At 44.9% G+C, this 24,138-nt stretch overlaps 1 protein-coding gene across 1 annotated transcript in view; it reads left to right on the top strand.

Annotated features, from left to right (window-relative positions):
- Positions 1–24,138, top strand: part of PLPP3 (phospholipid phosphatase 3) — an 85,606-nt gene that overhangs the window by 27,981 nt on the left and 33,487 nt on the right. Inside the window, exon 2 of the mRNA XM_082611934.1 lies at positions 16,260–16,417. Coding sequence (XP_082468060.1) covers positions 16,260–16,417 — 158 coding nt within the window. The remainder of the gene's footprint in view (positions 1–16,259; positions 16,418–24,138) is intronic.

Here is a 24,138-nt window from a genome sequence, read left to right as displayed (position 1 = left end):
TAGATGTAAAGTCCTGTTCTCCAGTCCCTCTTCCCATGGCCACCAGGGTGCTCTTTCTCAAACACAACTTGGCCATACTGTCTACCCCACACGTATTTCTTTATTTTGAGTGCCTGCTGTACACCCAGCAATGTGTAGAGGATGAATAAGAAACACCATTCCTGCTGGCTAGGAAATCAGTCTTGTTGGAAAGCCATACCCTCAAAACATAATTTTGGAGCTGGTTAGAGACCATTTAGGCTAGCTTTTCTTAGCAAGGGCTCTGGAGAAATGTGATTCTTCTAGGTTGTACATCTCCCTGTTGAAACTCAAAAGTGAACTCTGATGAAGTCTCCAGGGAGAACAGTTTGTGCCAAATATGCTTTGGGATATAACTGAGTAGTGCAGGCTCCTCTCTTTAATAGATAAGGGGGCTTGGCGAGGAAAAGGGACTTTCTGAAGTCACTGAAGAATCCAATGTTGGGCTCCAAGACCCAGCCCTGGGCTTATTCTGCTGCACAGAGGCCCCCTAATGTTACTCCCCACTCTGCTTCTATCTCAGACCAGGCAGTCCTAAACCACATATTTTCTCCTGTATCTTGAAACCATATGTTTCGTAGGTTTTTTTTCTCCCCTTCTAAGATAGGCCTCTGATGTTTGGTGTCTGAAATCATTCTGTTTCTTTTTCAGAGCTGTTTTGGCAAAGACATTGGAAAGCTAGGTTCACATCGAGGCAGAAGAGAAAGTGAGAGGAGGCTTGCAGGTGTGGAGCCCTAGTAGGAAAGACAGGGTTGCTATGGGAATGTTACCAGCCCCCTAAATAGGGAGCTCTTTGAGGGCAGGAGCCCTGTTTTATTCATCTCAGTATTTCCCAGTCCCAGCACAAATTAGACGCTCAGTAAACCTTTGATATTCAACATGCTTTAAAATTTTGTTTATTTGGTGTATGCATATAAAAATTCCATTGTAAAACCCCTTGAATTCAAACATGAAATGGTCTTTACTTTTTAGAGTAGTGATTCCCAGATCGCCTTGGGATAGAGTCATCTCAAGATCTTACTATAAAAGGAGAATTCTCAGGCCCTCACCGCAGAACTTCTGATTGAGTTATTGAGTGGGTTCTGGGCAGTGCCTGGAATGTGTTTTTTAATAAGTGCCCCTGATGGTTTGGATGATTGGCCAAATCTGAGAGTCAGTATCCAGAGGATAACATTGTTCGATCCCCCATGTCACCCTTAAAGACAGACATGAAAATAAGCACTGGCCTTCAGGTCTGGAACCTTAAAACAAACACACACACAAAGAGCTGTGTGCAAAGGAATACAGAAAGGCTATATGCAGAACAATTGGCCAGTATAGCCTGGGTCAGATGGAGAGGGGCGATGGATAGAAATGATTTGCAAGCCTAATTAGACCTCCTCCCCAGTGCTCAAACCTGCAGCTCTAAGCCTCCTGCTAATTGGCAGTCCCTTAATAGATTAGGACCTGGCATCAGGTTTGCATGTTATTATAAACCACACACAGAAAAACCCAGTGGCTGAGGAACTCCTGCCAAACCCTGGCCTGGGTTTTTGTGAGGCTTTTGAAGTGCACTGCTCTTCCAGTATTTTGTATAGTCAGTGTACTAAAAGGCATCAAACCATTCCTTTGGATGGGATTTGTGAAGGGTGAGTTTGTTGAATAATTAATTCGCCAAGACCCATTCTGTCATCTTGATGGACAGGCTGGAGCCTATATATGCAGCTCTGCTTTCAGCAGTCCTTGGTGCATAATAGGAGAGATGATTTCTCATGGATCCTGTCCTATCCTTAGGAATCTGTCCCCCTCCCCTTGGTGCGCTTGCAGGGGAAGGAAGAAACGTTAAGGGCGCATCTGCTAGAGCTGGGCTGAGTGACACACCATCTCAGGAAATCCTCACAGCAGCCCTTCCAAACTCATGACATGTTTTGCCAATGAGGACGTGGAGGTCCTGAGAACTCACTAGTCCAGGGTCACACCACCACACCTGGTGGAGAGGGGAGGGCCTCGTACCTGGGTCTGCTCGCTCCAAACTGCCACCGAACCAAACCAAAGCTGGAAGACCCTTTTTAATTTTTCCTGGTGCTCAGTTGATGCATCTGGGCAGTGTAAGAGTTTTTCTGAGACTCACATCCTGCGCGGGAATACTTGTTTGCATCCCTGGGTAATATATGTCCTGTAAGTGTTCCCCTCCCTCCTCAGATTACATAATAGGGTCCCTGCTCAGGGGTGAGGCTGCCATCACAGAGAGCCATGCTGTGCAGAGGGACCGAGCGGGGCCGCAGAGGGTGGCTTTGCAGGAGTGCGAAGGCCTCTGACTGGCTGCCAAAGGCACAGTCAGGTAAGCCTGGAGCCTTTGAGCAATTCCAGGGGCCTTGCCCTCTGCTCTTGTCTGCCCAATTAGGTTCCAGTGGGGCCTCCTTCCATTTTTTTCCGAGTCCATTTCCACAAAGGGAGAGCTGTAGTGGAGGCCGAGATTTCCATGAAAACCTTCCATTTTTCAGGCAGACATACCAGGCAGCTCTCATGGCGATACTATGGTGAAGGAGAATAATGTTATTTGGCATTTCGCCCTTTTAAGAAAGTATATGTGTGTGTCGGGGGTGGTGATGCGGGTGGACAGGCAGGAGAGGATAGGCAGAGAGAACAGTGCGGGCTTTGTAATTTACTGCAATAGAGAGGTCAGGTGGGCAGGGTCATGAGGAGAGGAGGGCTGCAGGGAAGGCCTCAAAGCCCCCTCCCTGGACTTCAGTACCTTCTCCTCCCCCTTTTCCTGATTCATTGACTTTGAGAGGTTGCAAAGGGGATGTTGAGGAGTTTTTATTTGGAAGAAGGGCTCTAGACGTTCTGTCCCTCTGAGAGAAGCTGACTCCTTGCTGCTTTGCAAGGATTAAGGGCCTGGCTTCCAGAACCATGGAAGAAACATCCCAGGAACTACCCTTTTCTCTCCACAGCTGAAAATTGCATCATGGAGCAGTGGCTTCCTGGAGAGTTCTGGCAAAAGAGCTTCCCTCTGGAACAATAGGGCTCCTATAGCAAACCACCTAGGAGTTCTTCCCTGCAGCCCGCTCTCCCACGTGCATCTGGATGAGCACATTTTGTTTCCCTGATCCTGGTGGGGAAGGGGCGGGGCCCTCTGCCAGAGCCACCAAGGGCGGCCCCAGAGCACAAGGCTTTCTATCTCGGGAGGGCTGACCCATTTACGAGAAGTACTCCTTCTGAGGTCCAGTCAAAGGCACCTAAATGTAGGAAATGTGATGGCCGCAGGGCACTGTGCAAAGCCAACCTGACCCGGCAGCGTTTCTGCTCTGCTGCTCTGTGACCTTATTTCTCATCTCCCGTTCTGGCCTTTGCAAAATCGAGCTGGTACTGCTTACTGGAAAGGATTATTGGGAGGGGTAAATGAGAGCCAGCTCAAAGTGCCTAGAAGAGTATCCAGTCTGCAGGAGTAACTGATGCTAATTCCCCCTGCCTCTAACCCACACGGCAGTATTGCTGATAGATTCCTACTTCTTTGAGCCAAGAGCTGCCATTCATGAATTTGGTTTGTATCTGAAGGTTTGCAGATTTGGGGATGTTTTCTGGGGCTGTTCTTTATAAATGAGCATCTTTGAACCCTGGAAGGCTTTGCTTGACCAGGCTACCTTCACAGACTTAACGTAGCCTGCTCCGCAGTTATCCCAGCTGGGATAGTGGGCAGGAGGTGATGCCCATCTGCTCTGTAAAGATGCCATGGAAAGAAAGCCTTCAGTTTGTTCAGAAGATGCCCTGCACTCCTTGGATAAAGGTGAAAACTTTGGAAGGTCCATAAGACACCTGGTAAGACCACCTCTTTCATTTTGCACATGAAGAAATAGAGCCCAAGAGAGCAAAAGTACAATGATATAGTTAGTTATCAGCAGAGTTAATGCTGATGAATACAAGTTTTTATTATCAGTTACCATTGGTTAGTGTTTGTTTTTAAGGTGGCCTTGGCTAGAGAAACTTTGACTAAATTTGCCAAACTCACTTGTGCTATCTTATTGCTACCAGGCATTACTTCACTGAATCAAAAACTAGTGTGGAGATCATTTTCCTTCCAGAATATTGGCTGAGCTGACCCAGCTCAGACTACTTGAGGCTCTTTCTTGCTCAGTAGGTGAAAGGTTGGCTAATTTATTAGAACAGACACAAAGTAGAATGACCCCAATATATCTATCTGCCTTCAACTTACTATAATTTATAGCGATCCTAGTGATGATTAAGTTAGAAACCTTTTTCCTCCAAGGAAGAAATTTATTCTGGATTGAATAACATTTCTACCTCTCAGTTTTTCCTTTTTAGCATCTTTTCAACATCTGTGTGTTGGGAATTAGATAGGCTCCCTCAAACTACTTTTCTCATTTTGCCTCAAGAGTAAGAGGTGGGTAGGGGATGAGGGTGAAACCCTGAAGCAGTTTTTTGGGGGTGGGGGAGACTTCCCAGTTCTGGATCTTTCTTTTTGTTTTTTTGTATTGCTTTAAATACGTCATTAGCATTCAAATAACAGCAAGGAATCTTTGAAATGCATTTATTGAGCAACCGGTATTGCATACCTATTGGCTGCTGAGTCATGTGCTAAAGGGCATCTTCCACGCTCCCTGAATATTTTAGAAATGCCTCCGTGGAAGTTCCCGTCATGTGGCGTCATGGGCAGTTGTCCCCAGAGTATGCCTTCTTAGAGGGCAGGGACCACTTCTTATTAATTTTTGTAGCTTATAATTCTCTCAGTGAGGAGTTTCCTCCATCAAAGCAGGCTTTTTCTCCTTCACTTTCTTGCCACCCATTGCAATTTGGAGAACTCAGTGGGGCATGCACCAAGCCTCAGATGTCTGGGAGAGAACTTTGACTTGTACTTTAATCAGGTGTTCTGTAATGCCATTCACTCCCGGGATATGTCTAAAATGAAAATATAGCCTAGAAGGACAGCACAGAGAGAGGAAATAAACTACAAATTAAAAAGTGATTAGTGAGTGTTTAGGCAGAAGGTCAAAGGGATTATTTTGGACTTCAAACTTTTCAGCTTTCAGGGCTTGTATTCAGTTACAAAATTACATCCCCGAATTATTTGTGCAGGTGGCAGCTGTCAGATTTGAAGAAGGTTTCTGTGTTTTACAAAAGGAACATTGACAGGGCTGGGAGTGGGGAGCCTGCTCCTGGGGTGAGGGCTGTCTTCTCCACCACGCACTGGAATTGCTCCAGTCTTGTGCAGCTCGAGTGACAGTCCTTGTCTGAGCTGACACAGCCGTGTCCAGATTGGTCAGGCGACCTTCTTGAGGAAACTAGTCAAGCCGGTTGATTGGCATGGAAACAGCCGGAGAGTCGATTTTCAGTCTGGGAGTGCAGGGAACGAACCTTTGTTAAATACCTACCATATGGTATTTCATCCTCACAGCTCTTCAGAGTGGCTCTTGGCGTCCTCTTTTTACAGTTGGGGCTCAGAAAAGTTAAGCAATTTGCTGAAGATTGCCTACATGATAAGTGGCAAACCTGGTTTTCAACTCCAGGTCTGTTGCTTTCTTGAAATCTGTGCTCTTCCTCTTACTGGGAACTTTCTTCATGGCAGAGATTCCCAAGAGGGTCACAGCAAATGGGTTAGGTCGGGGTGTGCTGAAAATGATCCCTTAGCCCCTGGCCTGTGAGGTAGGGTGGGTGTGGCAATGAATCACTGAGCAGCAGCCTCCTCAGTTTACCCCTTCCAAGTATTTTCTGATAGTTTCACTACCTAAATGTCTGGGGAACTCTGAAGATTAAGTGTCTTAAAGATCATCCAGTTCAACCACTCATCTGAGACTTGAAGCTGGTTGGGTTCTCCATAATTTACTCCTGGTGCAATTGTCTGCTCTTTGTGAGGGTATGTGGTACTGTGTTGCTTTCGGAGATTGTGTTAAAAAAAAATTCGGGGATATGAGAGAGATTAGATTAAATTCAGAAACAGGGGGAGGTGTTGGGGAGAGTCTAAGGGGGGGTCATAGAGTGTATTGGGGGCGGAGCCATATCCTCAGAATTTTAGTCTGTTTCCTATACAATTATTCAGTACCCATGCGTTGAGCACCCACTAAGTGCCAGGAATTATTCTTTGTGCTGGGGATACAGAGATGAATAAAATATGGACCCTTTTCTGAAGAGACTCTCAGCTAGTGAGGAGACTTACCGGAAAAGATTCATTACAGTGCTAGGGGGTGGTGGGTCTCAGCCTTCCCATCAAGTAAATGGAATAAATGACACCTCAGATCTCTTGTAGTTCCAAAATTTTACCAGCGTATAACTGAAATGTTCCTGACTCCACTAGAGTAAGGTTTGTAATACCAACAATTATCTGATGGATTTTAATTTGTAAATTCCTTCTCACTTGGCTTTGACTTTTTAGAATGAATGAGCTTCTATCAGAAAGAGGCTTTGTTTTCATTTTAATACTATTGCCTTAAAAAATAGAACACTCGGATACCTTTACTTAGTATCACATAGACGTGTATACGTTGGGTCCACTTCTTTCTTCTGAAGTATAACCATGTAATTTATTAACACGTCCACATTGTTTAACTGGCCAGTAAGGCAGATTCATTCTGGCCCTACCACCAGCCTCATGGAATAAACTTGCTAAGGCCTTTGTAGTTCAACAAGCCTTGGCTTCCAGCCCTCATTCATTTTTTTTTTTCTTTTTAAACATCTTTGTTGGAGTATAATTGCTTTACAATGTTGTGTTAGTTTCTGCTTTATAGCAAAGTGAATCAGCTATACATATACATATATCCCCATATCTCCTCCCTCTTGTGTCTCCCTCCCACCCTCCCTATCCCATCCCTCTAGGTGGTCACAAAGCACTGAGCTGATCTCCCTGTGCCATGCAGCTGCTATCCACTAGCTATCTATTTTACATTTGGTAGTGTATATATGTCCACGCCACTCTCTCACTCCGTCCCAGCTTACCCTTCCCCCTCCCCGTGTCCTCAAGTCCATTCTCTACGTCTGTGTCATTATTCCTGTCCTGCCCCTAGGTTCTTCAGAACCTTTTTTTTTTTTTTTTTTAGATTCCATATATATGTGTTAGCATACGATATTTGTTTTTCTTTTTCTGACTTACTTCACTCTAGGTCCATCCACCTCACTACAAATAACTCAGTTTCGTTTCTTTTTATGGCTGAGTAATATTCCATTGTATATATATGCCACATCTTCTTTATCCATTCATCTGTTGATGGACACTTAAGTTGCTTCCATGTCCTGGCTATTGTAAATAGAGCTGCAATGAACATTGTGATACATGACTCTTTTTGAATTATGGTTTTCTCAGGGTATATGCCCAGTAGTGGGATTGCTGGATCGTATGGTAGTTCTATTTTTAGATTTTTAAGGAACCTCCATACTGTTCTCCATAGTAGCTGTATCAATCTACATTCCCACCAACAGTTCAAGAGCAACCCTCATTCATTTTACTAACTGTGAGATCTTTGGCAAGTCACATAGCTTCTGAGCCTCAGTTTCCTCATGTCTGAAAGGCAAATGTTATTAACTGCCTTGCAGTGATGACTTGACACAAGTTTTGGATCTGAAAACGTTGATAGGAGGCACAGTCTTTGGTTAAGTTTAAGACAGATGCACATATACACACTCATCCATATATGTCTAATGTAGCCATTACTTACCATGGAGGACATTGTTGAATCAAGAGTTCGTTATTTCTATTTTTATGGCTTCAGCCAAGGATTTTATGTTCTCTAGAGTAGGGATGGAAAAGCCAAACGTCTCCAGGGCCCAGGTAGTTAACATAAATGACTGAAGTAGACCAGGCATAGGAAGATTGACAGTACAAGCTCAATGGGAATAGAATGGAGACACAGCCTTGGTGTCAGGGACACAGTAGGGCATGGCGGTGCCCTGGAGAATCTGTGCAGCCAGTTACCACTGCCTGCATTGATTGCCACGGGGCGGTAGAGCTGGCTTAGGAAGCTGAAATCTGAATGTTCTTTGAGACCTCTTGTCATTAAATGTTGACAACGAATTTTAAAAACCTGAAACACTGGGTGGGCCAAGTGGAACATCTCTGCAGGCCAGGTTCGCCCATGCACTGCCAATGTGTCACCTTCAACCTAGAACTTGGTAGGACCGTGTAGCCTGATGGGTTAACTTGGAATACCCTGATGGCCTTGGATTTCCTACCAGCATGACTTTGTTCTTGTAAGGCCTCCAGTAATGCTTCAGCTCTTCATTTTTGGCACTGTATCTGGCTCCGGTCTTGCCTTTTGACTATCTCGAACTTTGGCCCTCCCAGGTGTCTGATGTCCTGCCAGTCCCCATATTGTTTATTGTACCGCCACGTGAACCTGGTGTTTTGTGTACACCTGGATAGCATGGCTTGAATGGGAGCACACTGCTGACAAATGTATGTTTAACTGTTGGAAAAATAAGAAGTGTTTTTTCACCCTTATTATAGACTTACCTCCCATTCAGCGTCCTGTGATCTTTGAGAATACGGGGCAGGGTTCCTGCTGTGATATTTCTTCTCTGTGTCAGGGTGCCAGGTCCTGCTAACCACTATCGAAGCCCCTACTGTTTACACAATCCCAAGAAGTCCCTGGAATTAAAGGATTTTATAAGCATGCTTTTCCCGTGGGATCAGATTGCACTGGGGAAGAGGCTGGTGGGCCCGTGGCTTTTGACAGAACTCTGATCACATCTTATCCCTGCTTAAAAGCTTTCCATGGCTTCCTGTCACATACAGAAGCGAGAATTAACATTTATGGAGCCCAGCGATGACTGGTTGTTTTATAAATTGTCCCAGTTAGTCCTTCCAGCCCACTCTTTATGTTGGGAACTATGACACAAATGCCTATTGCACAATGATGCAGGTGGAGTTAAGAGAGGTAAACTGACATGCCCGAGGTCACACAGTAAGCATGACAGGTGATAGGTGTCTGCCTGACTCCAAAGTTCCTGGTTAAATTGGGAAAAAGTAACTCTGCCAGAGGGGGTTACGTGGCTGAGTGACTCCTTTGTAGAAAAGATATTTATATTTAGGTCTTGAATCAGAGTCTGCCAGTGGTACTTTAATCCAGATGTTAAAAACATTACTTCCCAGAGTTGTCAGGAAGATCAGAGGTGATCATTTATGTAAGAGCTGTAAAACCCTCTGCAAGCATGTGATTCTTGCTTTGTACTAGTTCTGGGCAGTGTATTGCAAATGAACACATCTGGGTCATAAGGGAGACTGAGGCAGGAGAGTGGCCAGATCTGTACAAATCCATCTCATCATCTAAGGAGGAGCCTTGCTTTTTTATCCTTGTTCAAGGTCAACCTACACTTTCTGGAGCTTTGTAGCTTTGTGAATAATCTGCATAGACAGGGTTCATGTATACTTAAGAATAAAGGCTAACTGGCCCTGTCTCTGAATGAACTTTAGAGTCAGAGTATTCTACTGCATACTCTGTTTACACCTCTTATCAGCATAGTGGGCACTGAGGCAAATAAATTATAATCTCTGACCCTCAGTGCTTTGGCTATATACTGATAATTAATTTAGAGTATTGTTTGGAGAGTTAAATCAGTTGATATATCCAAACCTCCTGGCACATAATAGGTGCCCAATGAATGTAAATTTACTCTCACCCTTTTAAAAGAGGGATCAAAAGAGAGGAAGGAGGTCTTGGGAAGTGACCCAGTTTTACCTGGAGCAGGGGAATCGTTAGTCCTTCAGGCTCTAGTAGTTGTGTAGTAGTAGAAATAAAATATCTTGTTTGTGAAATACATAATGGCAACAAAAGAGGTCTGGAATTCTCTCAGTGAAAGGTATGAATCATGGGCTGTTGGTTGATTTTTTTAGTTCTTGGTGGATATGGCAGCCCTTTAAAAATCCAGCTGCACAAGCCAAAACAGCCAGAGCTGGGGGTTTTAAGGTGGCTGATGTTATTTATTTTAAAGGATAAAATGTGTTTATTTTAAGCCCTTTCAAATAAGATAGATCATTCTAAGTCCTTTTTCATACCCACGATTAGACTAAAGACAGGTGTCTCTTTGTCATGGAATCTGAGATTTTTCCAAAGTTGAGGAGCTCAAAAACAGTGCTCAAGGTTGTGTCCTGAGCACCTCACACGGTGCCCAGAAACTATACCCAGGAACTGTCTATACATGCTTGTGGAATCCAACTAAGACCAAGGACTTGGGCTCAGGAAACCCAGGGACCAGGATTGGATCTGCCATTCCTTTCTTCATTTCTACCATGTGGTTGCTTTGAGTTCTGACAGTCTTCTTTTTGTAAAGAAAGGGCCTGAACTTTCTAGTACCGAAGAACTGAGCATTTGTCAAAGAGAACCTCTAGACCCAGAATACTGCATGTTCACACCAGCTAACAGCAAGTGTTTTTCATGGCAGCCTCTTTCAAATGTGGGAAATGCCTTCATAGTAAACTTAGTTTTGTCTCATCTGGATTGTGGCCAGTCTAGAAATCTGGACAAATATCGTAAACCAAAGAAAGTTTGCACACTTCTAAGACAAGTAGCAATTAATTACTTTAAATAGAAACCTTGTCACTTACAAGCAACATAAATATTTGTATTTTGAACCTCTAAGTAGTAGCTGGGTTGACCATTCTGGCCTTAAGTGATTAAAAAAAATATCAGTTGGTCATATTTTAACAGGGAAGACATTTATAAAGAAAGGGAGGGTCAGGTCATGGAGTAAGAAAACATGAGCCAAAAGAAAGACAGACCTGCGTTCAAATCCCAGCAACCAATTGACTCCCTTGGGAACCTTGGCCACGTTACAAAACTACTGGTTTCAGTTTTCTGTTGGGTACAAATGAAAATAATGGCCTGTAACTTTTCAGAGTTGTTGTGGTGATGAAAATACATTAATTCCTAATTAGATTCTAAACTCCTTGAAATCAGAAGCCCGGTGCCGTCCATCTATGCTTCTAACATCTGGTCCAAATTGGTGCCATTTGCTTGCTTTGATTTCAGATGAGCTGCTTAAACTTTCTGAGCCTTAATTTTTCACTTGTAAAGTGAGTAAAACAGTAAAGTTGGTAGAACTCTATACCGTAGGTAAGATGCATAAATTCCTGTCACAGAACCATTTGAGCAACTAGACTGTGCTTGATACCTACACACAGATTCTATATCCGGTATTATTTTGTGAGCAGATATGTAGGCTTTCTGCAGATATTAGTTTAATTATCACTCACACAGATGCTGAACTTGGCTTATTTTAAGGTGTCTACAGCTTGGGTGAAGTAGAAAGTTGGACAACTCTGGAAAAGGTACTTGAAGGACACGGTCCATAGGAGCGATGGGAAAATCTCTCCCCGATGGTCTGATTTCGGTCATGCAAAAGTGCAAAAATTTATCATTCACTCTCCCACCCCCACTCTTTTCCTACCCTCACAAGAGCTTTCTAAAAAGCACTTTGAGAGCAGGAGGCTGTGTTTAATTTTGCACAAACTTGAAGCTGTGGCTGGAGGGAGCAGGGCTCTGGGGCTGGGTCACTTTGGTAACACTTCCCACAGGACTTTATCAATGGGTGGGCCATGGAAACTTATCCCATGTTTTCTTACACCCCACCCCCAAACCGCCCAACCTGCCCAAGTGTTCCTTTTTCGAAGCCCAAGAACTTTCAAAGGCCTGAACCCAACACAGGGGCTTTTCTTTATGCTTTGATTTTCTGCCCATTAAGTGTTTGTCAGTGAGTTCGTATTTCACCTCCTCTGCAGCCTACACATCCCAAGAGGTCCCTGGAGGTTTAGGAAGTTAATTGATCCTTGATTAAAAGAAGGAGAAATGCTTGAGTTGAGGTCTAGAATCACCAGATGGGGTGTGTGTGTGTGTGTGTGTGTGTGTGTGTGTGTGTGTGTGTGTGTGTGTGTGTGTGTGTTTACATACATTTTGGTTCTGCTTTGCAGAAAGCTTGTAATGTACCTTTCATTATAGATAAATCTAAATTCCGGAATATTGGCTTCGGAGTCTTCATTATATTCAATACTGTTGTGTGTGGTGCACAGTGAATGTTCAGAGAGTAGGAACCGGTGCTGTTGCCTTGACTGTTCCAAACAAAGCATCTTCTTCAAAGCCCATGAGATTTGCTGGGCTTCAATTAATGTATTAAACTCATAGGTGCTTCCTTCCCTCTATTTTAAGTGACTCATTTACTTTAGAAAGCACCCAGGAGTCAGAGCATTTGAGCCCTGTCCACCACTACTGTGGACACAGGGACTCTGGTAAGTCACTTTAATCCCTTTGAACCTTAGGGTGACTTAACGTGTCAGCTGTTATGACTGCTCCTCCTGTTGGCCTTTGGGCCACTGGAAGGTTGGGACTCCAACCCAGTAGCCCCATCAGTGCTGAGAACAGAACAGGCAGTAGGTTTGTCAGATTTGCCACAGTTTATGTGGGGATCCTCGGTACCTTGTGTATCTCTCCCAGCTCTGTAGCCAAACTTAAAATTGTATTCTCGTGAGGGCAATGGCCATCAGTTTTGTTGATGGCCTATTGCGATCCCTAAACTACACTGTTTTTATGAGTGTATTTAGCCCCTGGACCCCAGAAACCTCCGACTCACATAAGGGTCAAATTAAGTCTCCCATCCGGGCCATCTTTAGTCTCTAGTAGAGTGTTCTTTTGTGCTCTCACGGAACTCTATACATCCATCAGTCGTCACACTAAAAATATTTTAGTGCACTTGTTTTCATGACTTTCTTACAACACCATGGACCTCTTGAGGGCAGGTACTGTACTTTGATGTACTTACCCCTTGATTCCCAGTGGCTAGCCCTGGGAATTTTCTTAAAATGAAATGATCAGGGACTGAAGTGATTGGTAGTAAAGATGGTGCCCACGTTGGAAATGGAGATCCTGTTTTGGAAAAGAACGCCTCTTCTCTGTCGTGGAGAGGCAAGGCATGGTGTTATGTCTCTTGAGGACTGGCTGCCCCATTGTGGGGACATGTTCATGCTTTTCCCATCAACTGAAGGGGATCTGAGGTTATTCTTTTCCCGGAGCCAAGTCAAGATTTGACTGGCATCACCCCCAATCATACCACAAGTTTGTAAGGGAGACAGAAAAGGCCACTGGGTTTTCTAAATGCTGTCTCCACGCCTTTCAAGAAAATAAAATGGACCATATTCTGCTCCAACTTCTTGTCTGTTTGTGGTCATCATCCACATAATTGGAACCGGAAACCCTCCCCAAGCCTCGGACAAGGAAGGAAGGAAAAGGATTTGGATTGTTCCCAGGTTAAGAGTACAGAGGAACTGACCAGACAGATTTTCTTTCCTAACCTTCTCTGTGGGACTTTCCCCTCCTTCTTCCTTTTAGCTTTTTTGAGTGTCCACAGTGTGTGCCAGACTCGGTGCTGACACTGCCCCGTGCTGTTGCCTGGTTTCTTCCAACTAAAGCAACTTCCTGTACTGGTTTTATTCCATGATATGTGTCTTCCCCTACTAGATTGTAAACTTCCTGAGGGCAGGGCTTGTGTCATCTTTGTAGTCCTTGTACTTAGTAGGCATATTTAAGACTCAATAAATAGTTGTTGAACGAATGAATGAATGAATACATTATTATATCCTCCCAGCAATCCCAAAGCAAGATTTTGTTTTTCCCATTGAGCTGATGAGAGGGGGGTTTTGGAGATGGAAAGTAACTTGCTCAAGTAGTAAGGAACAGAGCTGAGATCAGTAACCGAGTTCAGTCTGACTCCACAGCTCTTTTATATGTGTTTTATTGTCCTTTGGAACATATGTTTTACAGGCCTATCATGTGAACACTAGTAAAAATAGAAGCTGGGGGCCTTAGGAGCAGAGCGCAAATGTAAGGAACTTGGGGTCTGTTCCCTTCCTTTTATTAGCAACGCTTTGGCTCCTTGGCACCACAGAGACTGTGACCGGGCTCAGATGTGAAGCTAACGGTGTTTATCACGACGTGTGGAACTTTAAAAGTGGACTATTAATATCATGCTGCTGGCTTCACAGCTCCTTTTCATAGCCAACTTGGCCACATTTCAAACTGTTTAGGCGGTGGAATGAAGACGCCTCAGGCCTACGTGATATCTTTTCTCTCCCAGCCCCCAACCCAAGAAGATCAGCTAACTGCACTTGCCATCTCGAAGCCAGAACATGGATTCCCTGTTTCCCTTTCTTCCTTTTCTCCATCGCAGAGACAGAGTTTCAAGAGCTAATAGTTGTTGCCTTCCAGGACCCCTCTGTGTTTACTCTCCGAAGGTCAGGCACAACGCTGTGGTGTGCGGCTGGGCTTTCTTTTCAAAGCACCAGTATGAATTTGATAAAGTAAATTGTTGTTCTAGCAGGAAGCAGTTGGGGGGGTCACAAAATAAATAGCTGTAGAATTCAAATAAATCCAAAGAATAAAACCAAATAAATCCATGTGTGTATGCACAGTGATACATAAATACACTTTTTAGAAAGTGAGCACTTTTATCACTGCCAGTCTGGACCAAAGTCATTGAAAAACTGCAGAGTTCATGGTACATTTTTTTGTTTGTTTAAGAGGCGGTCCGGGCCTTCGAGCCACATGAGATGAGCTTAATTCTTTTTGAAAAACGTGAAAATGGAATCTTATCTTTTATTTTTTTATTTTTTATTTTTTTATTTTTTTATTTTTTGGAATCTTATCTTTTAAGTGGCTGATTATCGTGGGGGTTTTTTTTTTCACTAATGAAATTCATATATGGATGAAACCAATTTGCGAAGTTAAATTAGGGATTTAGGCACTTTGGGGTGGACTAAGAGACCCTGAGTGAGCTAAGCATTCTTTCTGAGCCTCTATTCTCTCCACTGGCAGATGAGTGATAGTAGTGCTTAAATGATTTTAAAATGACTCCTCAGGGTTGTTGGAAGAGTCAGTGCAAAAATGGTTGCAAAATACCTCACACGTTGTTGGTGCACAGGAGTGGTGGGCTGTTATCATCGACAAGATGGTCTTCATGTTCTTCCTTAGTCCTGACATTCAGTGGCTTACCTTTTACTCACCATGTTCACTTTACCTTTACCTTTTACACCTTTTACTCACCATTGTGAGGTGGCCTTGGGGCTAGGTATTGAACTTGGATGTAGGGGAGGAAGTGTCTTTCCAGCCTAAAGAAGAGCATGAACCAAGACAGAGGCTCTGTGTCCTGTTTTGTTGGAGGGTGTATCAAGGCGGTTCAGGTCGTGGGGAACTCTGGAGGTCATACTTAGGGATGTCATCTTGTCCTGTGCAATGGGGAAACATTGAAGAAGCTTGAGTATGGCCATGACATACTTATGGTCAGGAAGCAAACTGGTGGATGTGGGTAAGAGGCACAGAAGGCCAGGAGACCAATTTGGAAGCTGCCACCGTGTCCAAGAAAGAGATATTGTGGGCCTTCACTTTTTGCTTCAGGCTTATGAGGGCCTTTCCTGGCAGGTGATGGAATCCATTTTCCATGACCTTTAAGAGAATGGCATCTGAGCTGGACATTGATAAACTAGCAGCAGCTGCAAGAGTGACTCGGTGCCCCTGATGCCCTTGGGCTCTGCTCCAGGTCTGTAGGCAGGAGGGCCCAGCTCAGTTCTGCTCAATCTTGTCAAAGACTCTTTGAACAGTGAAAGAAAAGCACTGGAAATGGCATTCACTAAGCAGCTACTATGTGCGAACACTGTATTAGGAGTTTTATGTGCTTTGTTTCCTATTCCCCTTTAGTCATCACCACAATTCATTTGTGGGGAAACTGAGGCTCAGGAAGATGGAGAGAGAACCAGAAGTCACATTGCTAGGAAGTGGTGGATCTGGGGTGCAAATTCAGGTTGCCTGATTCCAGAGTCTTCAGAATTCTAAGCCACAAAGTCTTGGGATGGGCTTCTCAAAGGGGAAATGATTGACTTAAGAGAGGAAGGCACTTGGAGGCATCATGAGACATCATTAGATCTGGGGCTTTGTTAGTAATAATTACAAATCGGGCTTTGATTTTTAGCAGGATGTTGTACAGCGCTGGAAAAGCTCCTGCCCTGCCACTTCCACCGCCTCCCTCTGTGCTCTTGGACAAGACAAGAGGATCACACCACACCCTTCTTAGTGGCAACTAAAGGAGGGAAGGGGATGAATAGAGAGAAGGCGCTCTGTAGGCTGTAGATCAAATGCAAGGAATTAACATTGCCATCGATGTTGTTATCTGGGGTGGTCTTTGCTGTAGGTCATTCTTCTTCGGCCTCCTCGCACTGATGTTTTTCCTTCTCTCTTGTTTTTTTCTGGTATATGCGATGATGGTTCCATCTGGACCAGCGGGCCTGCCCTTCCTCATCATCGAGACAAGCACCATCAAGCCTTACCACCGGGGGTTTTACTGCAATGACGAGAGCATCAAGTACCCGCTGAAAACCGGTGAGACAATCAATGATGCTGTGCTCTGCGCCGTGGGGATTGTCATCGCCATCCTCGCGGTAAGCGCCCAGACCGCCGTGTGCAAAGCACATCGTGGACTATCCGAGCTAGTAGAGGTTTGGAAGATCAAGTAGAAGTTCATTCGATTAACACTGTTTCATGCAGTTAATACTATTACTAAAAGTATTTTAAAATACTAAATATATATATATATACTATAAGTATTATAAAAGTATGCTAAGCAACCTTCTACAATGCTTTGCATACCTTATCCTTACAACAATCTAACAAAGTCTAGATATCGTTCTTATCTTTCTTCTACAAATTAAGAAGCTGAGGTCTGCAGAGTAAAAATAATTTGCCCAAGGTCACTTAGTTAATGAGTTGTTGAGTTGGGATTTGAACCTAGTTGTCCCTTATCCCAGAGTCTGAGCTCTCAGCCATTGTGCTATAAATCTGAGCCCCAGAGGACGGGGGTAATACCTTACCGAATATCTCAGGCCTTTTCTGTGTTCTTTCCACACTCTCGTGGTGCTGCTCTGACAGTGGTAATGCCACTGACATTCTCTGGCATACTGTTTAATTCTCTCATCCAGTGGCTGTGGCGTCAAAGTGAAAATAGAATGAGACTTGCAATCCAAGGACCTAGGTTCTAGACCTGGCCCTCCATTGCCAAGCTGTACGTCTTTAAAATCAGCGGTGACCGTCTTGCTTCCAAACTTTGCAGTCAGAAGTAAAAGAGATCATGAATATTGAAGTAATTGGCAAACTCTTCATTGCTGACCAGGTTGCTCATACGCCGGTGTAAAATCTAGACTTACATCCAGATCTTCCCTTAGAGGATGAAGCCCTCACTGAAGATGCCAAAATGTGCCACCAACTTGACAAGGTCCAGAATTACTTAGAGCAGTGGTAGCCTCATGGGAATCAGGGTGTGGTCTATCTGGGCTTTACTTAGAAGGTCACTGCCCTGTTTCAGATGTGTCCATTTAGGGCAGGGGAGTGGGAGAGTAACTGAGGGTAATCCAGTCTTATAATTTGTAGTTCATACATTTTCACAGCCATCCATTCCACACCTCCAGTATTTTCTAAAGTTTTATTTTGTCCTTGAGCCTCAGCCATATGGGCAAAGGGACAGGCATCACATCCACCAAGATCGAAAATCTTTGTTTCGAATCCTTGAGTCACCTTTGTATTCATCCTAGCCTGGAAGCTTATCTTTGGCCTGTAATAGCAAGCCAAGAAGGAAGGAGTTAATATTAAGAACGCTGCATGTGAAATAAGGGCTTAGTATCCCCCTCATTCAAATGGAAGATCAGAAACTTGGAGGGGTTCAGTGACATGCTCAAAGTCTAAAGCAAGTAAAAATTCGAGCCTAAACCTGGCTTATTCCCAAACCCTCTGTCCATCTTGCAGGCTTGATTTAGGCTTGGAGGTTGGCTATCCTATCCAGGTGCTCAGTGGCATGGGCAGTTGGCTACTGTTGCCTTCTCTGCATCAGATGTAAGCTGCTGATGGTCACGGAGCGCAGTGCATGAAGTTTTTCTTTTGACTTCCCCACTCTGGGGGTTGGTTATAACTTTGAGACCCCTCTTTGTTTTTTAATAACATCGTAAATGAGGCACGCAGTCAACAGTTTGACATTGGGGAGGGGGTAGGGGGGCTAGTAGAATGCTTTCCAACCTTTAAAAGAAAAACAGTCCATTTGGCAACTGCAGTAGTTTCTTAAAGGTGGACTAAGGATCTTTGTGTTCAGAAGCTGAAAAATATGAAATCTAATTTTACTCTTTGCTCCAAATTAACAGGGCGGGGTTGAGTTCTCTAGGAAGAATGGCTTTGCCTGGAAACAGCGTTTGAATACTTAACACAGTATCTTGTGCTGAGGTTTGAACAGGTGTCTTTTGACACTTGGGGGCTCAGTTAATTGAATGCTTTTAGACGCCGACTCTAACCCGGGAGGGGTTGAGATAAGAATAGCACAGTGACAGGGATGTTCTGTGATCTTCGTACTCTTTACGTGCGATTATCAGAGGCTTGCCTAGTGGGCTGCTCCTAGATGTGGCGCCATGGAGAGAGACACTCCTCAGAGGCCCGGGGCCCCTCTGGCTATGTGAATTAGGTGAATCCCTGGTTCTTCTAGGCCTCATTTTCCTCGTCTGTAAAATGAGGGTGCTGTTTGACTTCACTCCTGGGGATTGCTGTGGGGATCAAGTGCCATCCCTTCCGTGGGCACACGCTTGGCTGCAGTGGGCTGGGTGGACCCAAGGTGCTCAAGTAGCTTCTTGAGGTCCATGTGTCTCTTCCATCCTTCCTTCCTCAAGCAAAATTCCTGGTCAGTAGCTCTTCCCCTGCTGTTTGCCAAGAGCCCCTTCTTCCTCACGAGATGCTAGTGTTTCTAAGAAAAATCTGCTTTGAAGAGCTTAGTTGTGGCTGGCCTCTCTCCTCATGTCACGTGGATGTTTTAATTAAAATGCTCCCTGACCTCCCAGGTTTCCTGGAAATGGTCATGTGCTGTGGCCTTGGTTATATAGGATGGGCGGCAGCGATGTTTCCTTCTCCCACACAGGGTTATTAGCAAAATAGGTTTGGTGGGGCTTCCCTCTGGTTCTGAAAAAGGCCAGCCAAGCAAATGCGGCAATAATTGGTGTCCTTGGGGCTTCCCTGGTGGCGCAATGGTTGAGAATCTGCCTGCTAATGCAGGGGACACGGGTTCGAGCCCTGGTCTGGGAGGATCCCACATGCTGCGGAGCAACTAGGCCCGTGAGCCACAACTACGGAGCCTGCACGTCTGGAGCCTGTGCTCCGCAACAAGAGAGGCCGCCATAGTGAGAGGCCCGCGCACCGCGATGAAGAGTGGCCCCCGCTTGCCACAACTAGAGAAAGCCCTCGCACAGAAACGAAGACCCAACACAGCAAAAATAAATTAATAAACTCCTACCCCCAACATCTTCTTTAAAATAAATAAATAAAAATAAAATAAAAAATTGGTGTACTTTGTCAGGGGCTACTGTTGTGCCATGGAAACCTGAGACCGTGTTCAAGCCTTTTGCCCTCGTAGAAACCCTGCCACCCTGACACGAGGTTTTCTGGTGTCTCAGTTTCTCATTGGGTTAAAGTCATAAGCCCTGGTTCATCCCTGAGCTCCTCTGCTATGGAACGTGTAGCAAATTAATGAACCTCACTGTGCTTCAGGGGGCTCATCTGTGAAATGGACATTATATGTCTACTTATGAAGGTTTTCAGAAATAAATGAGCTAAAGTATGAAAAGTAACTTAGAGCCCGACACAAGCAGTAGAGTAGGTAAATGTTCACTATTTTTATTGTAAATGAGTAAACAGTCAAAAAGTCGTGAAGTGACTTAGCCAAGACCTTATACCCGGTATAAGTAGAATCAGGAAAGGACCTCCAGCCTTTGGACTCGTCACATCTCCCGCTCTTTCCTTGTAGTTTATTCATCAGAAACCGGGTCTCTCTCTTTTTTTTTTTTTTTTTTTTTTTTTTTGCGGTACGCGGGCCTCTCACTGTTGTGGCCTCTCCCATTGTGGAGCACAGGCTCCGGATGTGCAGGCTCAGTGGCCATGGCTCACGGGTCCAGCCGCTCCACGGCATGTGGGATCTTCCCGGACCGGGGCACAACCTGTGTCCCCTGCATCGGCAGGCGGACTCTCAACCACTGCGCCACCAGGGAAGCCCGAAACCGGGTCTCTTGACTCTCGTTCCAGTGCTCTTTGCAAGAAAACTTTTACCTCCTAATCCAGCTGCCCCTGCATTTCAGCTGGAGGCATGTGTGAGAGGTGGGCTCCTCATGAGGTCTGCTTGCCTGCTCACCTGCCATTAAGGACCAGAGCACTCAGGGGAAAAAGAAAGGAAAAGCAAAGACCTTGGAGGAAAAGTGACTAATTCCCAGTAATATATATTCTCAATTCTGGAAAAGCTATACGACTTGAATTCAACAGCAATAGCAACCCCTCTCTCCCACTGTGACTGGCCAGAGAGCCTGGCTGGCCCCGACCAGAATCTGCTTCTGATCAGAGGGCGTGAATGACAGTCAGGGAGGGTGGAGGGGGACCCAGAGCTGGAAATCTAATCATCCTGCTACTTGCTGCCCCGGTCTCCTCCCACAGAATGTCAGGTTTGTTTAAAATAACACGAGAAGCCTTTACTGATTTGGATGCCCTTGTTCCAGTCTGAAGAGTCCCCACAACAAAGGAATCGCATGCCAGTGGGGTTTAGAGTGCGGTTTAGAGATGCACGTATCAGAAGTTATAGAGAAAGCAGACACCTTTCTATGGCAGGAGATGTGGAAAAATCTAGTCATTTTGACCTCTTTTTCAGATGTATCACAGATTCTGGAATTATAGCATAATAGGAATTCCTTCCAAATCCACAAGGCAATGGTTCCTATCCCTGCCTTGTAAGGGTTTAATGACTCTACAGCAGTGAGATTAGGAGCGAAAGCAGTACATATCATCTCCTATCTAGCCTTCCCTCGATTTGCCTTGTACCGCGCTGTGAAGAGAATTATGGGCAAAGATCTTAATATGGAAAAATGCTTAGTATTCTTTTTAAATAAACATGAGCTCAGTGCTTGCCTTGGTCCGACCCTGAAAGGGGTTTAATAAAGATACTTAATATCTAAGAGTTGAAGCATGATGAATCGCAAGTGAATCCCCTTCTCCCTCTGGCCGTAAAAACACTACTTTTCCTCAGGTCCCATTGATTTTGACCTCTGTCATGATATTCTTAGCTAGAGAAAAAGCTCAGGCTTTGGCATCATCTGACTGAGGTTCATGGCCTAACTTCTGAGCTTATCCATTCTGTGACTTGTCCTTCAACTTCGAGCAATCCATTGACCCCTTTGGAAAAGAGCTATACCTTCCTTTACTGTAAATTGGTGACAATAGTTCACCAACTCCATAGGCTAGTTCTGGGAGTCAAATCAAGTGACATTATGTGTGTCATCAGTGAGAATCAGCCTTTTCTTTTCTGTAGTGTCATACTGTAGCCTTTGTACTGTGCATACAAAGTAGCCTTCGTACGCATATTCTTTTACTTGTACTTGGTAGTGATTCTAGGGGGTAGACTGGTACAGCTGAGGCAACTGGGAATCAAGATATGAAGTGACTTTCCCATAACTAATGAGTGGCAGGGCCAGACCAGTAGTCCTCTGGATTCTAAGGCAAGGCTTTTTAAAAAAAATAATGACACCACTGCTGCCTTCTAAAGGCTGCCTCCCCTTCCACAATTACTTATCACGCCCCCAGGGCATGGCAGGTGCTGGGGATGCAGTGTTGAACCTCAGCCCAACAATCTGTGTGTTGTCTCTTGTCACTAAACTGCCAGAAGCTGCGCCATCTCAAGCAGACAAATAGCACCTTCAATACACATCACCTTGTAATGTGTCCACATCTTGTCTCCCCAGCTAGATAATAGGTTCCTGCAAGGCAGAGATCAGGTCTTTTCCTCCTGCACATGGTAAGTACTAAATAAACACCAAGCAAATATCACCTCTTCTCCAGGAAGCATCCCTTGGCTGCCTCCTCCCCCCACCTTCCAAAGGTCCCAGAGGTCCCCGGGCCCACCGCTATTGTTGCAGTCACTGTGTTGAACTGTCGTGTCTGTTTGATTGTCTATTTCCTCGTTATCCTGCTAGCTGCATCACAGTAGGGACCGGTCTGATTTGATTTTGTATTGCTAGTGCAAGGCACAGACTTGGGTGCTCAATATATATGTTTGTGAAAATCACAGAGGACGTCATGCATTTTGGGCAGAAACTCACAAGCATTAGGCCAAAAGATGTCAGAGGACCTAGGAAGCAGGCACAAGCGCCCTGTTTATCTCCCTAAAATCTTCACTATGGTCCCTGATGCATGTGGGGGCCTGCTCTCTACCACATGCACATTTCTAGCTGGAGAGACAAGAAGAAGAGCTTATAGCTCCGAGACTTGTTTATTCAGGATCAGGCTTCAGTTTGCCCACATCTGGACTTCATTACTTCCTCCCCACCCCACCCCCCCATCTCCCTTTATCTGAGAGAGCACTGCCAAGAAAACAAGGTTCCCCAAGATTGCTTCCTCATTAAAGGTTAGTCGAGTCTTCAACTCTGAAAAACATGAAGTCGAGCTGGCCCAGTGGTGCCTTGGTGGGAGACCCAGTTCCCCAGTTTACAATCCACTACATCTCTGCAATTACCAAGACCACCAACAGAGAGTGGCCGTGTTAATCCTTCAACTGTGTCATCCCGGATCAGACAGCTACAGAGTTCTTCTGAGACCTTCTTACCCCTGGGGGTGAGGTGGGGGGAGGGGCCCTATTTGCAATGTAACAAACACAGGCGTTGAGATCAGGATTTAGGTTTCTCCCTTTCCCCTCCACGTCCCACACTCTGCAGAAATTCTTCCTTGGTTACTATCACTCTTAAGGGTTCAGGTTTATTTGGAATATGTATCTAATATGAAGGTGATGATATTCTCCACTTTAAGTGATAATGCTTAGGAGGCTGGGAAATCTGTTTGCGTGAGTCAGTGTTAGGGGATGGGGTGGAGGATTGGATACCACTGATGAACTATCTAGGGGGCCCGAAACTAATATGCCTTAAGTCCTCTTCAACAGCTACAGGGGGTAGGTATTATTTACCCCATTTTACAAATGAGGGAAGGTCCTGAGGCTTACAAGAGGGATGTGGCTAGTGTGAGGTTACTCTGCTTAATGAATGGGGAGCGGGAATGAAAACCCAGGTCTGTCTGGCTTCAGAGCCGAGCACGTAAACTGACATTGAAGACCCCCTCTGTGCTAGGGGCTATGCAGAGTGTTCTTTATTTAGTGAGCTAGAAAATCTTCAGTTCCTGGTGTAGAGAGCTCAATGTATAGAGGAAGACGAAACATCTAGACCACCGGGCAGATGACTGCCCGAGATTGACAGTGTGGGATGGTGTTTTGTAGCAAGTGGTTTGTGCAGAATCTCTGGGTGAGACCTTCCTTAGAATAAGCAGGCAGCTTCTAGGCTTCCTCTTGGCCTAGAAGCTGATAGACAAGACATAGATACTGTCCTTGGAGCTTATGGTATAAAGGGGAAGCAGGGCAAGTACAAGACTGACTGTACCATTAGATCCTCAAGGAGACTAAAGAATTGGTCTGAGAACTAGAAGAGAGTCAGGGCTGTGCAGGGTGGTGGGCCCCAGAGAGGTGAGAGCTTCAAGGACAAAACAGGCCAAATGCTATAGATGGTCTAAGGTGTAAATAAAGTGCTATGGGAGTTGAGAGGAAGATCACTGAAGGTTGTTTTCATTGGTGAAGGCTTCATCGTCATCATCATCATCCTTCATGGAGCACTTGTCCCATTTAATATCACAACAACCCTTGAGCTCTTGGTACTGCCATCATATCATCCCCCTTTGTACACATAAGAGGGCTGAGAGTAATAGAGCTCAGTTGTCCAAGACTCCTGAGTAAAAGAGCCCAAACTCTAACCCAGTGCACTAGTCAGCACTTGAGCTCTACTTTGAAGCAGAGGTGAGATTTTCATCAGAGATCCTGATAATCCAGGCAGAGGGGATGGCTTCACCATGACTGAAACAATAGGGTGTTTTCGAGAACAGTCGAGCCAGACCTGTTTGCCTGGAGAAATAGAGTGTAAGGGAGTAGACAAAGATAAAATAGGAAGAGATAACTGCAAGACTGTGAAACTCCTTGAGTGCTGAGGAGTTTTTACTCCAATTAATTGCCTAGAGATTGATGAAAGTATTTTTAGCCTACTGGGCCAATTTTCCAACCAAGGTT

This window comes from Mesoplodon mirus, assembly GCF_964341445.2.
Source record: "Mesoplodon mirus genome assembly, chromosome: 3".
NCBI lineage: Eukaryota > Metazoa > Chordata > Mammalia > Artiodactyla > Ziphiidae > Mesoplodon > Mesoplodon mirus.
This window is presented reverse-complemented; position numbering and strand designations above follow the sequence as displayed.